The 18,637-nt window shown below is 35.3% G+C and overlaps 1 protein-coding gene and 1 pseudogene across 1 annotated transcript; one reads left to right on the top strand and one right to left on the bottom strand.

Moving 5' to 3' along the window:
• Window positions 1-2,236: 2,236 nt before the first annotated feature.
• LOC100789682 (uncharacterized protein YciO) lies at window positions 2,237-8,017 on the bottom strand. The gene is made up of 9 exons (XM_003553879.5): window positions 7,447-8,017; window positions 7,092-7,207; window positions 5,537-5,590; window positions 5,420-5,444; window positions 5,068-5,190; window positions 4,419-4,585; window positions 3,405-3,474; window positions 2,958-3,056; window positions 2,237-2,534 (listed from the first exon to the last, which is right to left on the bottom strand). Exons 1-9 carry the CDS (start codon window positions 7,636-7,638, stop codon window positions 2,454-2,456), a joined length of 927 nt encoding a protein of 308 aa, XP_003553927.1. The 5' UTR covers window positions 7,639-8,017; the 3' UTR covers window positions 2,237-2,453.
• Window positions 8,018-17,438: 9,421 nt separating this feature from the next.
• Window positions 17,439-18,032, top strand: LOC100790384 (putative E3 ubiquitin-protein ligase LIN-2; annotated as a pseudogene).
• The last annotated feature ends 605 nt before the right edge of the window (window positions 18,033-18,637 follow it).

Here is an 18,637-nt window from a genome sequence, read left to right as displayed (position 1 = left end):
AAATTTAATTGTGCGAATTAAATCCTCATGACAACTATATAATATTAAGAACTAAGTTGCACAAAGACTTAATTGATATAATTGAAATCCAATCGACTAAAATCAAATAATTACAATATTTTTGGGGACCAAAAATACAATGAAGTCTTTATTTAATTAACAATTCGGTATAAATCTTGCACAACAATTTAATAACTCTTTTCCTAACTTTCTGGCAAGTAAACTAGTTTTGTATAATTTAATTTCTTCTTATTTAAAAATAAAAAAAGTTTAGGAGCTAATGTTACTTTTTTTTACCCGTCTAAATAAGAAAATTATATAACTTCCATTTTCTAAAATGCACAAAACCATTTAAAGAAAGAAGAAGAAAACAAAGGATATTATAGATCACTTGCCATTAATTTGGTCGACAATTTAAGGCAAGAATATGAAAACCGAGAGGAAGCAAATGAAGCTGTACTTTGCAAGCCTTGGGAGATTAGGCCTAGGGCCTAGGGGCCATAAATAATATAGGAAGGGAAACAAGAAAGAGAAGAGAAAAATGTTATATTTTTTTTTTTCTATAGAAATATTTAAAACTAGATAGTGCGTCTGTGCTCTGCATGAGCTGAGAGAAAAAGAGAATGAAAGAATAAAATAAACAAAGTGGTGAAATAATACGCCCATATTTCACAAAATATTAACACGGGTAATTGTAACGATGGCCGACAAATTTTATATGAAAAGAAGTTATAAATTTACAGTGCAAATTATCTAATTATTTTTATAATAATTACTTTAAAATTTATATTAATATAAATTTTGATTGAACAGCCATATAAAAATACTATTCATATGTGACAAAGTTTAAATGTTTAATATATGAGATAATCAATAGGTCTCTAAAGTTTTTTGAATTTTTTAATTAGATTTGTAAAGTAAAAAATATATATAATTAGGTTCTTGATTTTCTATAATTTTTGTAAATGAGTGTTTTGAGTTAGTTTATATTGACTTAAAACTGTTGGAAAAATAACAAATTGTAGTGGTTTTACTCACTCTAGAACATAATTACAAAAATAGTAGAAGATAGAAGACCTAATAATAATTTTTGTTTAAAAATCTAACTAAAAATTCTCAAATAATTCATAGCTTAGTAATCTTTTAAATCAAGTTTAAATATAGGAATAACATTGTTTTTTTTTTTTAGACAGGAATAACATTGTTAGATGACTATAAATCCGCCATTTTAAAAAAATAAAACATTTATGATTTATCTGATGAGAAACATTTAATTAATTCCTTATTATTTTTTGTAGTTATAAATTAGAAAGATTTGTAAAAAAAAAAAAATAGAAAGTTGATCAAATATAGTCAACAATCAGTAAATTCTTTACGTCATTAATTTAATCGTACTAAAAGAAGTAAAAGGATTACGTAACAACTCAATGTTGACATATCACACAATGTGATCAAGAAATGGATCTGCTACAGCTGTAGCCAGTCAGATGTATAATAAATAATCTAACCATTCAAAAAGAAAAATCTTTTTCTGTACATTAAAATTGCCATAATTTAAAATTAAATTACATGTTGATTTTTTTTTTCTTTTAATTTTAAATGGCAAAGATTCTATGTGTTTTTTTTTAATAAAATATGACTGTTTTTTTTTTTTAAATAAACTTATATGAACAAATCATTTATCCAGAGAATCATGGTCCCAAGTCCAAGCTTCAAAATCAAGATCCTGTCCTTGGAGATGAGGGACCATTCCTGTTCCATTTATATGGGCATTTATTCTTTTCCCCTATCCGATCCTTGTTTCTGAGAGAAACTAAACTAAAAATCTAGAGACATAATATAATAATTGCCATATTCTACAAACATCCAGCACACAATCCACCATTCCAGGTCTTTTTGATTTGTAAAAATAACGACAGGACACCATAGAAGTATTGTTCTTTTCTTTTATTTATTTAAAAAACTATGGAATAAACATAAAAGGGATATAGTATTTGACAAGAAAATTGTAATTCAATAAATTAAGGAACTTTTAATCTTACTCAACATTCAAACAACGAAGACAAAATACCCCAATGCCAGAAGGCTCCTTGCTAACTTAATTTAATAATTTACAACAAAATTATTATTACAAATTTGTACCCCCGGAATAAAGAAATTTCTTCCTTTCCATCGTTCATTGAGTAAAAGCACTATCTAAACAAGGGAATTCATTTCAAATAAAACAAATAAAGACTGGCAAAATGATTTTTTGTTTACATGAAATATGTACTTTACATTTTCATGTTTGATCTTGTGTGTATACATTTTCCTCTTTTCCTTTTATGCGCCTCCCTTTCCCCCAAACAACAAGAAAAAAAGAGTAAGATTCATCGAGAGGATTGGACCGAAGTTGGAAAGAGTAATGAAAAGGTTTTAGCAAGCTAAATCTTCAATGAAATGAACGGTCACTATCAAATGCCAGCAGGGATGAGATCCTTATCAACATCAGTTTTCTGATCATCTTCCAATTCCATCCAATGTAAAATAGGACCCTGAACATCATATCTGATTAGTTACATAGTCTAATTGATTTTTGAGGTTACTATAACGAACAGTAAATAAACAATATATGATATGCTATACATATTGAAGTGTAAACATGTGAGGACTAGCAAAAATTGTTATGTCGGTGTATTCTTCTTCTTCTTTTATTATAATGATAACGTTAACAAGTGTCCATAAAACCCTGATTGGGGAAATAAAAATCAAAAGCATTTAATGAAAAGAAAAACATTTCATCATATTTAAAACAAAAAAAATGTATTTCATCTTAGCTAGTCTTCTTAGGATCCTCAGACCCTTACTATTAATTGCATTGCACCACAGTGAAAGAGTTGCATCACATTCCTTAGACGTTCATAATTTAGTAACTCATCCATCTAAAACTTAGAACAAGCAAATAGACAGCTTACAACCTTTCCTTGCCGTAGTACTTTGGGAGGCAATTTTGTCATGTCAACCACCGTGGATGGATCGGCCACTCTTACACCACCATCAACAACAAAATCAAGACCCTGAACAACCAAAGTAAAGGTTTTATGTGCAAATTTATCTCCCCCAGAAGCAGGTGTTAAGCAGTTTTCCTTTTAAAATTTTCCTTCTCAACTTGCGAATTCTTTAGGTTTGGTAGAGCTAAAGATACCGAAATAGTCTTATAAAAAATAGACTGCAAAGGATGTGTTCAGTCACATTCTTCATGGGAAAATGTAAAATAAGATTCCCAAGTATGTGATATGGTCCATTTTCTAACAAGCATAAATGACAGTAATGTTTCTTCTTTTCTTTAGAGTAGGTGCCAAAATTATCATTTCCATAGTTATTTATACTGAAAGTTCATTAACCCTTAATAGAAAGAGTAATACCTCTGGTCCATATGTATCAGCTATCATAACTGGATCAATCATCCATTCATCTTCCTTCTGGAACTTAATGCTAAAAGAAAGATGAAAAATTTCAAGTAATGTTAAGGAACAAGCATAAGGTAATTCTTTTTCGATTGTTTTCATATTCTATCCAACAACTAGGGTTTTATTTTTTTTCATTGGGAGGGGGGGTTAAAATAAAATCCAGTTGAACAACATATCAAATGTGGGTTGAGAGCACTGAATACCAAACCAAGCATACACTAGCATGGTTGTCAAAAATGGCTAGTATGGCTGCCTAGGTGCAGGGAATGGACTAATGGAGTGGAAAACAGCCCCCCTGCTTCAGATGGCCCAAGGCTAAAAAGGTTAGATGAGTTGGCCCGGATGTGGCTGCATCAGTGTAAGGTGGTTGGTGCTGCCAGATTATGAATTTTCAGTTACCCTCACTAAAATGCTTGGTAGCGAATGGGTGTTGTTACAATATATGAAAAATATAAAGTTCAGATGATTATCCAACATCTGAACTTTACATTACCTACCAATTCAAGGGAAAACCCCCATAAATACAGTATTGGGACTTACCTGCCCTTGGTGACTTACAATGTAGAAGGCTGAAACTTCATTTATCCTTATTCTATGCTTTTATTCACACAGCGTCAAACTAATCTAGACTAAAGCAACAGATTTTCCATCTACCTCCCCTTATTCTCAGATATTTGCATTGAGTTAGATGTGCACTTCCATTGTTATATTCGTAGCATTACTAAGTTTGATTACTTGATGTTTTAATGTAATGTCATGATTTTCTGTAATATTAATACTTCTATTTATTTTTAAGTATCCATATCACTTCAATGATGAGACCAAATCATGTTGTCATATCAAAGTGATGTGGTTTTTGGGGTGGCTGCCTCAATCCACATTTTGCCTCATAACAATTCTGGCTAATAGAAAACAGCCTTTATTACCCATGGAAAGAGGAAAAAAAGGGTTCAAAGACTTTAAACAAACCTTGTACATATTAACGGTGCATCCATCTCCTTTAGTATTGCTTGACAAATGGCATCATCAGGCATACGGACACCCACGTTTTTTCTTGACGCATACTTGGCAGATGAAGTTCCAAACCTTATGCATTGCTTAGGTAATTCTTTGCTTGCAATTAGGATGAATGTGTACTGTCACTCAATAACAATAAATAAATAATTATCTACAATTATACTGCATAGACACTACTGTGTAAGAATGAATAATATAATAATTATTGGGAAGTAATCATCTTAGGCTATTAAATACACATTCGCAACAATTGAAGATAAATGAACTGATAGAGAAATCCTTTCACCTAACAACTAAAATGTAAAGCTCCTTGGTCCTTTAGATTTTCAGAAAATAAATATGAGGAACTAACTGTGTTTAAATTATAGTTTTTTTCTTTATGCTAATATACGCAAACACATAATTTTTATCAAGGTCATTCAAGTTGACAGAAAAAAACCAGGAAATAAATGAGAACCTACTTGATTATATTAAGTAGAGTGATAATTCGTGGTCTCTATAGGAAATGGAAAGTTACACCAATTAACTTTTCCCCTCCAAAAATCATTAAAATGTCCCAAATTCATCATTTTTTTTCTTCAGAACCAGGGAACATACTTACAGGACCAGGTAAGTAATGCTTAACAGCTTTGAATAAATTTGCATGGCCTTGACCATCACCACGTGGAAATCCAGCTGTGTACTTGTCTATGTCCCGAAATGAGTGGCACAAGATGCTAAGAGGCTGCAAGTATAGAGTTATCATAATCATAAATGGTTGGAACTTGGAAGTAATATTACCAGATACAGATATGCATCGAGAAAGTTGTTAATTTGTGCCAAACACAATCCAACCAAAACAAATGTAAAGAGTGAATGCAATCATGTGGCATGCACTATAATGTGAAAACTGAAAAGTAACAGGCCAATTGGAATCACGTGCACAATTGACTAAGCCAAGTTGTATCCCTCACCTTTGAAGCTTCTATATTCTTGATTCTGCAACACAACACTACACCTTATGTTAATGGGGATGGAAACGGAGCATCTAGGAACAAAAATGTGTGTAAGAATGGCAAAATGCTACTTACCTACGAAGACGTTCAATGGCTGACTGGCTTCTAAGGTCACATACTATTGCATACCTACATAAAGAAAGAAAACCCAATGCTGGGTAATTATGGACCTCCACCAATTTATTTACATGATGGTTAGAATAAAATGAATGTTAATGGATGATAGGATTGTAACTTATATATATCATATGATCATAATCATAGTTGACATGTAGAAACATTTTCTTTTTCTGCCACAACGATTAATGATATGAAAAATTATTAGTAGAGATAACAATGATATCCCTGAGATCAGCGTTAGTTACCCTTATACCCTGCTTATTTAGAAAATTACACCTTTTGTTATTTTTAAGGTATTGTGTGTATGGTTCATACATAAAAGTATGCAAGGTGTGTATTTTTTTTAAAAAAGGTATGAATGTGTAAGAATAATATATAAAGTAAGAGAACTAGGTATAATTTTCCAAACAGGTATGACTTAAACGTGTAAGTGTAAGAATCGCCAACCCCAGGAGAGGCGTGCATACATAGTCCTAATTAATGTGACAATAAACACCATTCAGAGTAAGTTAAGAAGGAGACTTGCAAACCTTCCACGGGAGTGACACCATTTCATTTGAGTTCAAACATAGCAACAACAAAGGTTTCATCATCAATTCATCATAAACATTTGTCAGAAAGTATGAATCATAAAAATGTGATTTTCCTTCATTTTTTTCTCTCCACCTAAAGTAGCATGTGCACCCCAACCAGTCCATCTAATGCAATAGCATATGCAAATGATATTGCAATTTTATTAAACAAAGTGTTGAGTGCTAAAAAATGGGCAGCATATGATATCGAAACAACAAAGACATAAAACCCAAATCAAATGTGAAGTACAGAGCATGTAGGAGGGGAAGATTAGGTGAAAAAAGACCTTACAGTTTAAAGGCTTAAATATGTTTTTGATCCCTAATAAATATCTGATTTTGCATTTGCTCCCTAATAAATTTTTGTTTTGCGACGAGTCTCTAATAAAACAACAATTTTGGTTTTGGTCCTTGACACTTATTTTTAGTCCCTAATAAATTAGTAAATTTTGTGTTTGTTCCATGATAAATATTTCGTATTTGTTATTATTATAGACTAAAACAAAATTTGCTAATTTATTAGGAAGCAAACACAAAATTTTCTAATTTATCATGAACTAAAACAAGATATCAAGGATAAAAAATAAAAATGTTATTTTATTAGGAACTCAATGTAAAACAAAAATTTATTAGGGAGCAAACACAAAAATCGGATATTTATTAGGAATCAAAGACATATTTAAGTCAAGTTTAAAACCATCTCCACGCATTATTCCATCAGCAAACATTATGCATTATAAAACATAACAAAAACAGCAACTTGTACTTTACTTTTGTATCTGAAATCTTAACAAGAAAGTATAAAATGAATGTCAAATGAACAATATTGGACCAACTAACTCTAAGCACTTGATCTGCTTATAAATATATAAATAAAAAGAATCAAACCAAAAGGAAACAATTCCGAAATTCTACCGCAAGGATTGAAGAGCACTTACATAGTATCAGTAGGAATGACTCCAACAGCACCTTGTTTCAAAAGATTCGCAATTGGTTCCAATTTCCAAGAATCAGAGGCAGATGGGTCTGCTTCAATGTACACCAAACCATCCTCCTGTTCATTATCCATTATTCCATTTAGAGTTTAATTTCTATGCAAAGATTTCACACTCTCCATTAATTAGAAATCAAAATAGTAATGGGTGTAAAAATTAACACAATGTCATCCAATTTGCGATTGAAATACAACATATCTTTGCAAGTGCATGGACTATTTTCTTTTTCTGTTAATATTAGCAATCATCAAAGTTAACGGTTGCGTAACGAACACGTGGCACGTAAAAACAAACAAACCTTGGTGAAGCGAGAAGCGGAGGTGTACTTGAGACGCTTGGGGCTGCGCTTAGCAACCATGGACACTAATCCGCTTCTTCTTCGGGGTGGGCAAAACGACACACGGGTACTCGTAAACGACACGTGAGAGCCGAAGAATGAAACGGCGTCGTAACGCCATAACTTATCTCCACAAACGCAAACCGTTTGCATTTTGGGTCAACAGTGTAACCCGCTACAGAGAAAAAGGTGATAAATTTGGAGGTGATGGAATGTGGGGCATGCTCTGCTTCGCCAACCGATTTTTTTGTGTGCTGTGTGCCTTTCTAGTTTCAGAGGTCAATGCTAAAGAAACTTCTGGTTTGATCGAAACTGTCTGAATCATCATCGTCATCTATTCCAACGACGCCGTTTAAGGGTTTACTTCTGTTTTTTTTTTTCCTTCCAGGTTCCTAATACGAAATATCTATTAGTAGTTTTGTTGGTGATTAAAACTTAGCTTATAACTTGTAGTAGGATTTTCGCTTCTTAATAACTCTTTCTATTTGCAAGGTTTAGACCCAAAGTTGCTTAAGGAAAGTTGAGTATCACTTGAAACAACACAATTTATTGATTGAGTTTACTTTATTTAAGAATTTACTCCTCATCTTAAGCGATAATATATTTGATATTTTTAATATATTATTATTTAATCATAAATTATAGTTTGAATTATGATTGTATGATTATTTTAAAAAATTATATTTTTTATATATAATCATTTTTTTCCTTAAGAATAACAAGGTTTTTGAGATTGAGAATTAGTCTTATATTCATTAAAAAAACAAAAATTATAGGATTTTTCATATTCTACCATAGGATTTTTCATATTCTACCGAGAAGCCAAGGACTTCAATTATTATGATTAAAAAATACAAACAAATCACTTACCTAAGGAAATGGAGAATTGTGAGATAAGATCAAAATAATTTTAATTATTTGTTTGAGAAAAAAATAGTGAATATTCCTTGTTTTACTTTTAATTCAAAGAGAAAATCACGAGTGAAGAAAGAAAAAATATCCACTCATTTTAACTTTGATTATGTAACAAGAGATACAAATTAATTATAACAAAATATATTAACTTTTGAACTTAATTTAAAACACTTACATTGTAAAATATTATTATCCAATTATAACTTGTCATGTATTATAAATTTTTTAAGTTTTATAATAATTATTTAAAAAGTTATATAATAATTTCTAATGAATGGATACTTTTATGTTATATTGACTGTATGTTAAAATTAAATTTTTAATTTTATTAACATTGTCTTTAAAAAAAAATCAGTAGGGCCTTAAGCCCAACAATATTGCCTTGTTAATTATCATCATTATAGAATTTTGATTAACACGAACATATTGATCATCTATTATTTATTATTTAATAAATGGGGTATGATGTAGTATTTGAGAAAAGACCGACTTTTATTAAATCTTGTAACTAATCATGGAGTATATCCGTATAAAGAGGAAATTTCTTTGCATGTGAAATGTCTCGTCAAAATCCATTTTATTAGAGTAAATATTATCATATAAACACAATAGATAATAATTTAAAATACAATAAAATAATAATAAAATTTATGATAAAACCCGTCTTGAAATTATCTTTACATTATTTTAAACGCATAATAATACTCATGTAAAAATTACTCCTTTTATAAAAAAACAACTATCATCACCATTATCCAGAAAAGAAAAAAAAAACTATCATCACCACTCCTCTTTCAAATGCATATATTTCAAATTTGTCCTTTTCTTCATGCAGAAATTTGCTTTAAACAAGAAAAGAAAATCACTCCGTTACGGCGATAATATCACAATAAAATCCTAATCTGAGGACCATACTTGCAACTGTTCTAAGTAGGATATCTATCATACATCTCAACCCAAGATAAGATTTCCACAGGAAAAAATCTGTTCAACCCAATCCGGAAGACAAATGTTCAAAACACATCTTCATTGCTAGCTCCTCAAAGATCTAATGATCTAGAATTAGTAATTAAGTCATGCAAGTGGAACCCACAACCAACATAGTATAAATGCTAACACAAATGTATTAACAAAAATGCTAATTAGTACGAAAATGAAATTCCTAAGACAATCTTATTGGTATTTTGATTATGTCTAACTATTATCTTGGTTATTGGTTGTTTTTCTTTTTGTGCATATTCGTACTAAAATATTTCATAGCATTACATAACTCATGTATTAATTCATCATCGAAAATGTTTTTCGGTGTGCTGTTCGGGGTCTACAAGTGACATGATATGTGGCGCAACATTAAGCAGGTCCTGTCAGACCTCCTTCTTAGTTAGCCCTGGACTCTGAGCGCGGATGCCCTTCAGATAGCCAACCCTAACGCCACACGGCTAGGCGATTAAGCCGTTGAGATTCTAATTCGCGACTATCTAATTGTCAAGGTAGTTACTTTATTACAAAGTTGTTACAATGCAGTTAAGCCTGACTAACAAGGTTGTTACATTGTTCCAACAACCCTCCAGGCAACGTTTTAAGGTTTTCATTCATCATTATAAATAACTAGGTTCCATATTCACTTTAACTCATACCTTTTCACTCATATTCTAAGTTCCTTTTGCAGGTAGCCCCCATTCCTCAAACGAAGGATACCTGTGAATACAACACCACAAAGATCATCAGAGTCCACATTGACGGCGGTCAATCCTGACTCCAAATTTTGACAAGTACATTTGGCGCCCATCGTGGGGTCGCGATAAAACTCCCCCTACGGCCACCTGCACATATGGTCTGCACGCGATTTGGTCTCAAGAGAGAGACACCCCCGAAAAATTTCAACCCCCTCTGATGACCACCATGATGGATAATGATGCACTATGCCAACACCAAACCCGCATAGTAGAGATAGAAAGACACCATGAGGAAAAATTCAAAAAACTAAAAGCCGACCACAACAAATTGGAGGCTCGCATTAGAAGCCCCCAAGGAGACAAGTACTCCGCTCACACGATTAACGAACAAACCCAGGGTGAGTCACACCCCCGTCAAACCAACAATACTGTGGATGACAACAACAACTTGCATGCACACCGACATGAAGAGCAGATGACTCGAAAGACATACTTTCATCGATCCAATCATGGAGGTCGACCTACCTCTAGGTTGGAACCCACTCAACCTGAGCGTTATGATGGGACCACCGACCCAAATGAGCATATGGATGTCTTCCTCACACAGACCAACCTTTACACTAATTGATAGCTTCGACACTCTTGTTAACCGCTTCAGCTCTCAATATGCGACAAGCTGATCGCATCGCTCGACTTCTGCCACCCTAGCTAGTCTATGTCAAGCAGATGACGAGCCACTCCACAAATTTATAGACAAATTCGGCCGACTTGCTATTCAAATCAAGAACCTTAATCACGAGGTGGAACTACATTCTATGTTGCTGACCCTACCACCTAGCATGTTTGTTGACAATCTATGCAAGAAGCCTCCCAACAACATGGACAAGTTATGGGAGCGAGCCAAGGGCTACATTCAGATGAAAGAAATGTCAAGATTCCAAAACAAAGTTCGATAGGCTGGAAAAAAACATAAAAAAGGGGAAAGTAGCCCAAGGATCAACCCACACAAGGCAGACAAGTGATACAAACTGGACAAGCATCCGCCTCTTTAAAGGGGACCAAGATATGAGTGTTATACACCTTTGATAGCAAATCGGGCCATCATCCTTGAGCAAGCCTTCAATGTAGAGGTTCCCATACAATTACCCCATGTACCTCCCCCTAGACCTACTTTGGATAGAACTAAGCACTACAAGTACCACCGTAACCATGATCACAACACCGAAGACTAATGGGCCCTCAAGGACAAGATCGAGGAACTTATACAAGCAGGTTACCTAGCTCAGTTCATGAAAAAACTCGATAATAACCAGACTGGAGGACGACCCAAAGGGCACAATAAGGAACATCACAGGAGAAGGGATAATGGACAAGATAGAAGGGGAGACAAAATAAAGGATAGAAGGAGATTGAGGCATCACCAACAAAGACATGAGCACCAACCCCAACAAGAGCAAGAAGATGAACCTGTTCAACAACGAGGTGTCATCAACACTATTGCAGGCGGATTTTCCCATAGAGGACTATCTAACCAGTCCCGAAAGTGTCATCTCCATGCCATCAAAGATCTTGATGTCAATTGTGTCGATGTCAAGCCACTAAGAAGTCTTCCTCCTATAACCTTCACCAACAAAGATTTCAAAGCCATCAATCCCATCAACCAAGACGACCTTATGGTTGTCTCTATCGTTATTGCCAACTTCATGGTGGCCAAGGTCCTTATTGACCAAGGAAGTTCCATAGACATACCCTATTGGAAGACATTTTGAAGGCTTGAAATCTCACCCACCACGATTCAACCACACTACGAACCACTCCTAGATTCTGCTGGAAAGATAGTGGAAACCAGAGGTTATGTGGACCTGATGACCACCTTTGGTTAGGGAAAGCTCTCAAGGAGTTTTAGTGTAAGGTATTTAATTGTTGATGCAAACACTTATTATTTTGCTCTGATTGGCAGGAAAACATTGAATGAGCTTGGAGCCATAGTATAAACACTACACCTGAAAATGAAGTTCCCTACCTTGACGGGAGAAATCTTCACTATCAAGGCAGACCAAAAGCAAGCCTGACAATGCTATGCGAAAAGCCTGAAGATGACCCCTTATCCTTCTGTCAGAGAGTCGAGCAAGCCCTATTCCCCTTCTGGTGGCAACAATAGTCAAGTCATGAGCATTGTCAAAGAATTCCAATAAGGACCCTAACCATCTACAAGACAACCGAGGGAAATCCCGGTGATACATTCGACGTGGACCCTTGGGATGACACCATGGATAAAGGCCCAAAACCAATAGAAGAACTTGTCAAGCTACAGCTTGGGCCTAAGCCTAGGCAGTGCACTCAACTTCGCAAAGACCTCACTAGCCATGAACATAGACATATAGTTGAAGTCCTACGAAGGAACACATATTTGTTTGCTTGATAGCCATCTGATATGCCAGGCATTCATCCCAGCATCATATGCCATAAATTGGCCATCTGCCCTTAGGCCAAACCAGTCTCACAGAAGAAAAGGAAGATGGGAGAAGAACTACGTAAAGTAGTCAAGGAGAGATCAACAAGTTGCTCAAAGCCTAATTTATTAGAGAAATCAGATACTCGACTTGGTTGACCAACGTTGTCATGGTGAGGAAGGCCAACAAGAAATGGCACATGTGCACAAACTATGCCAACCTCAACAAAGCCTGTTCCAAAGATTCGTATCCCCTGCCTGGCATCGACAAGCTGGTGGACAGTGTGTCCGACTTCCAATTGTTAAACTTTCTAGACTCTTATTCAGGGTACAACCAAATCAGGATGCATCCCCTAGATGAGGAAAAAATTGTCTTCATCACTGAAGACGCCAATTTCTGTTATAGGGTCATGCCTTTTGGACTCAAAATGCTAGAGCTACAAACCAGATGCTCATGGACCGGGTCTTCAAACATTAGATAGGCCAGAATGTCGAGGTTTATGTAGATGACATGGTCGTCAAGTCTCTGTTAGTCGTCATTTACGACTAACTTTTATATAGAAAATTTTTATAAAATGTTTATCTTTTCCCCAATTTATGGTTCTTTTGGTAGGTTTGTACATATTTTTAGGTTTAGTTTAATTTTGTTCAGTAGAAATGCCCAACATTGTGAATTTAATGTGTTTCAACTTCAATTTCAGGTAAAAAGGATGAAATTTGTGAAGGTTTACAGCTGGTGTCTTGCTAAGTGAGGCTTGTGCGCTTAGCGAGAATCATGCGCTAAGCGAGGCACTCAGCCCACTTAGCGAGTTGGGAGAATCTGGAGGAGAATCTTAGAAGCATCTGCCCGCTTAGCGCATCATCAGCTCGCTCAGTGAAGTGTTTGTCTCTTCCCACGCTAAGCGCACCCAGCTCACTCAGCGGATATTCACTAACTCGCGCTAAGCGCAAAAATGGCACTAAGCGAGCCTTTGAGGACAGAAAACCCTTTTTAAGACTGAAGTTGGAAAAATCAAGCAATTCGTCTGAGGGAGGTTAAGAACAAAGGCGTAAAATAGAGCAAGGAAGCCAAAAACCTCAGCTTTCAAGAGGATCTTAGGTTTAGGGGTAATTTCTAGGTTCCTAGAGGTGGAGGAGACATCCCCACCACTGTGTAATTTGTTATTTTCTTCTTAAACCCTCATCTTGTGGCTGAAAGGTGCTATCTTGTGACGAAAAGCTGAGTATCTCTGTTGGGAAATTCTACTGAAACTTGATGTAAATTCTTAACTATCTATTTAAAGTTGTTTTTATGTGTTCATTGCTTTTATCTGCACTTAATTATTGCATGCTTTTGGTCTGATCATCCATTGGTGTGTAAAGTTAGGATTTTTAGCATTGGAAAATGTATTAATCCTTAGAACTGGATAGAGCAAGGCTAGATAACTGCATTGCTAGACATAGAGTGTAGGGTTTTAGCTTTTGATATGTTGTGATTGTAATGTTGTTCGGTTAGGCTAAGTTCGATGAGACATCCGAGAATGAGGTTTAATTAGAATTAGTCCATTCACGCGAGGAATCAGTGTTTGGTATTTTAGTCCTCAGCATAGAACACTGAGAATAACATTAAATAGAGAAAAATATTTTAATTACATCAAGCGTTCAGTAGAAGGACCCAACATTTTAATCATCTATTTTCTCTCCTGTTTTGATAAGCGTATTTGTAGTTCTTTTAGATTTACAACACATACATCTTTGATTTAATTCTGTTTACATGACTTTATATCAATGTCTGCTTGTTGAATGAAACTTCACCAAATGAAAAAAGTTCCTTGAGTTTGATACTCGGTTTCTTACCGTTTTATTATTACTTTAACGACTCGGTACACTTTCCGATAAAGTTTGAGACTGTCCTAGAGTTCGAACAAAGTTTTTGGCGCCATTGTCGGGGAACTTCTTTCCATTTGGGAAGTCTAGTTCAATTTGTAGGCATCAATTCTTTATTCTTTGATTATTTGTTTGTGTGAATATTTAGTTATTTCATAAATTATTTTTCTCTTGGATTGGTTAATTGCTGCTCTTGCTAGTGCTTTGTATGCGTGGAAAGTCCTCTGCAGGTGAACTGGTTCCATTAGATTTGGAAATTGAAGCAACTTGTAGACGAAACAACGTAGAACGGAGAAGAAAATTTTTGCATGACAGGACATCGTTACCAATTCTTGAAGAACCTCAATCATCTGAGTCGTCTTCTAGATTTCCAGAAACAAGGGAATCCGAAACTGCAGTGCCTGAAGCCGACATAATGGCTGAACAGCAACCGAGAAGAGTAACCCTTGAAGACTACTTAAGTTTTACTGTGCCACAATTTTTCACTAGCATTGCGCTGCCAGAGGTTCAAGTGCAGAATATTACCTATCCTCATTCACTAATCCAGCTAATACAGGGCAACCTATTCCATTGTTTAATGAAGACCCGTATGTACATTTAGCCACTCACATTGAAATCTGTAATACAGTCAGAATTGCTGGTGTACCGGAAGATGCTGTTAGGTTGAGCCTGTTTTCATTTTCATTGTCTGGAGAGGCGAAAAGATGGCTTCATTCATTTAAAGGCAACAGTCTAAAGACTTGGGACAAAGTGGTTGAAAAATTCTTGAAGAAATATTTCTCGGAGTCCAAGACTATAGAAGGAAATGCTGTCATCTCTTCCTTCCACCAATTTCCAGATGAATCCTTAAGTGAAGCCTTGGAAAGATTCCTTAGCTTGCTGCGGAAGACCCCTACTCATGGATTTTCAGAACTGATACAGCTTAACATATTCATTGACGGGTTGAGGCCATAATCGAAGCAACTCAACATATTCATGGCAAAATAAAATTAAAGACCCTTGAAGAAGCCATGAAATTAATTGAGAATATGGCTGCAAGTGATCACGTAATACTGCATGATAGGACTCATATCCCTACCAAAAGAAGTCTACTAGAGCTCTCTTCCCAAGATACACTTTTGGCACAGAACAAGTTGTTGTCCAAGTAGCTAGAGACATTGACCAAAACCTTAAGTAAGTTGCCAAACCAGTTTAATGTTAATCAACCTTCCCATTCCGTTGTTTTGCAGGTAGGAGGTTGCAACATTTGTGGTGGAGCTCATGAGTCTGGCCGTTGCATTCCCATTGATGATTCTGCACAAGAAGTGAACTACATGGGAGGGAATCAGCCCAGACAAGGTTATAATGCAGGCGAATATTCAGGTTTTCAGCCTGGTTTGAATTTTAATCAGCAGCAAGGGCAATGGAGATCCCACCCTAGCAATCAATTCAACAAAGAGCAGGGTGGACCATCTAATAGGCCTCAGCAACAGGGGCCTAGCCTATATGAGAGAACCACAAAGCTGGAGGAGACCCTTGCTCAGTTTATGCAGGTTTCAATGTCCAACCACAAGAGTACGAAGTCAACCATCAAAAACCTTGAAATCTAGGTGGGGCAGCTGACCAAAAATATTGCAGAAAAATCTTCTAGTACTTTTGGAGCGAACAATGAGCAGAATCCAAAAAGAAGAGTGCAAAGCTGTGATGACCAAAGGTAGAATGGCAACCATGGTTGAGAATGAGGGAAGAGTAGTTGATGACCAAGAACTAGTAGTTGTTGAAGAAAAGGATGATGAAAGCCGAAAGCCAAACATTATATAATTTTAGGAATGAAAAACCATCGCTTCTTTTGCCTCTCTTCAAAATTCCTCATTCAAAACATGTCGTAATTGGCACAATTGAGCTTTTGAGCCACACATGACGGTTTTAAATGTGAACTTTTGATGACAGATAGCCCTAGCTACTAGCATGGACATAGAATATCAAATGAAGGATAAAAGTAAAGTAAATGGTTCCATTACCAAAACATTACTACTTTTCAAAGATTAAGAAATAAGTAGTGACACTACTAAAATAAAAGTTTACAACGATAATGGATCTACAATGGTCATATAAAAACCGTCTTAAAAAAAAGGATGGTGACTTTTTTGTAATTAAGTGTAATTTTTCAAAGATGGTTTTGAAAGAACCGTATTTGAAAATGCATTACTATATCATTTCATAAAGAACAGTCTTTGAAAACACATCTGACTTATTTAAAAGGCATGTGACTCTCTAACTCGCGCATCGTCTCTCTCACTAGGAGGAAACCCTAAGCCCCAATCCCGTGAAGGGTCAGAAGCAACCCTTTCTTCTTGGGCTCCAACTACGAGCAGCTCGAACCAATCCAAACCCCACACACACACTCTCTCTCTCTTCATTGCAAACAACCCTTCTCCTGGGGAGCCCCTTCTTCTTGGGTCTCTAAAATCCACCATTTAAAAAAAAAAGTGAGTATTGAGTCTCTCTCTCTTCATTTTGATTGGATTTTTGTAACCCTAAAAATAACCTAATTGCAATCACAGGTAGTATCAGTCGCATATTTGAGGCGTCAATGTTATTATCTCATTGTAGTTTACTGATGTTTTTTTTCGTAGGATTTGTTGGTAGATATTCGAGGCCTCAATCGCAGACAATATCCGACTATTGAGACAGATGAAGATATACTAAGAGAAGGATATATGTAAGCTTGTTATCTTACCTTATGTAGGCTACAACTGGTGAGAGTTTATTTCTTTTGGTTATATTCCTGGAGCTTGTTTCCTTGCCATAATGAAGTCAGCCTTTTCCTAGCAATAGAAAATGAGCTTCTAATTGCCGTAATGAAGTCAGTATTGAGTTCAACCTATAGGTTATTTTCTCTATATTCCTTTTTTTCTCCTTCAAGTATTTGGTTGCAATATGAAATCTTGTTAGATTGATCTTGTACTTTCCAATTGTCTACAGATTATGGATTTGGTTCTTTATATGCTAATTTTTAATGTTTTTTTATGAAGTCCTATTAAGCTTTCTTTTATTGTGATTGCACCTGACAGATGGCAGGGAACTTGAAATTCACAATGGACCAGAAAGATATTGTTAGATTCTTGACTACAACTATTGATAGTTTCATTCAAGATCGGTTATTCAACAAAGAACAAAGAACCCAACACAAGGAGCAGTGTGCAGAGAGGTTAGCAATTGAAGATGGAAGTTATGACAAGGACACTGAGGTGGAATACTCTAATCAAGCAATATTAGCATATCTTGATTGGGGTATTGAAGCCCTTGAAGAAGCTATCAATACCTATAACATGGAAACTAAGCTTGCAAGACTAGATTATGCCAAAAAAATGTTGCAAGTGTGTGCACTGTTGAATCCTAAGCAAAATACTGCTGGAGAGCAAAACTACTACCTCTCAGCTTGGGCACACCTAAATTTATCCTAGTTATGGAAGTTGAGGAACAACGTTCAAAATTGTGTTTTTCATGCTCTTGAGATGTTCATTGTTGATCCTTTTTTTTTCTTGCGGATTGACTTTGCTCCTAAACTCTGGAAAAACTTGTTTCTTCCACACATGAGCTCAATTATGGGGTCGTATTCAGAGGAGAGGCATGAGTTGCTTTGGCCTGGAAGTTAGCTCTAAATAAGTCACCAAGAAAAGATAATCTGACAAAAAGAGAAATTTCATTACAAGGCAGTCAAGTCCTATGTCCTCTTTGTAGGATAAAGGATGAAACTGCTACTCACTTATTTTTTTATTGTAGCATCTCGTCTAGTCTGTGGAGGAATTCTCTTGGGTTGGTGCAACGAAAAGAAACAAAACTAATATGGTGGAATGTGTGGTTAGCAGCTCTATGGACTATTTGAATCACAAGAAATAATTTGCTCTTCAATGACGATCCTCTTGATGTGGAAAAGGCTATGCAACTCATCAAAGTCAGATCTTGAAAATGAAACACAGCCAAATTAAAGCACTTCTAGTGTTCCATGTATGATTGGATTTATAATATAAAGCTAATTATGAAACAAGAGCCATACATCAACTGTCACAAGGTGGAACTTGTATATTCAACAAAATTAACAAAGATGGAGTCACAATGAATTTCAAAATCAGACTTGGAGTAGTCATATTACTCAAGCTGTGATAATTTTCAAGGGGCATATCGAAGTAAGTGGAGTTATGCTTTTTTGGTTTCTTAGTTAAGTCTAGCGGTATGATTTTCTATAATTAGTTTGTGTATT

Source organism: Glycine max, chromosome 19 (assembly GCF_000004515.6).
Source record: "Glycine max cultivar Williams 82 chromosome 19, Glycine_max_v4.0, whole genome shotgun sequence".
NCBI classification, from domain to species: Eukaryota; Viridiplantae; Streptophyta; class Magnoliopsida; order Fabales; family Fabaceae; genus Glycine; species Glycine max.
This window is presented reverse-complemented; position numbering and strand designations above follow the sequence as displayed.

Coding starts and splice junctions, on each gene's coding strand:
- LOC100789682 (XM_003553879.5), bottom strand. CDS start 7,638: ATGCAAACGGTTTGCGTTTGTGGAGATAAGTTATGGCGTTACGACGCC. Junction 7,208..7,446: donor CCGCTTCTCGCTTCACCAAG/GTTTGTTTGTTT, acceptor GATAATGAACAG/GAGGATGGTTTGGTGTACAT. Junction 3,475..4,418: donor GCACCGTTAATATGTACAAG/GTTTGTTTAAAG, acceptor TCTTTCTTTTAG/CATTAAGTTCCAGAAGGAAG.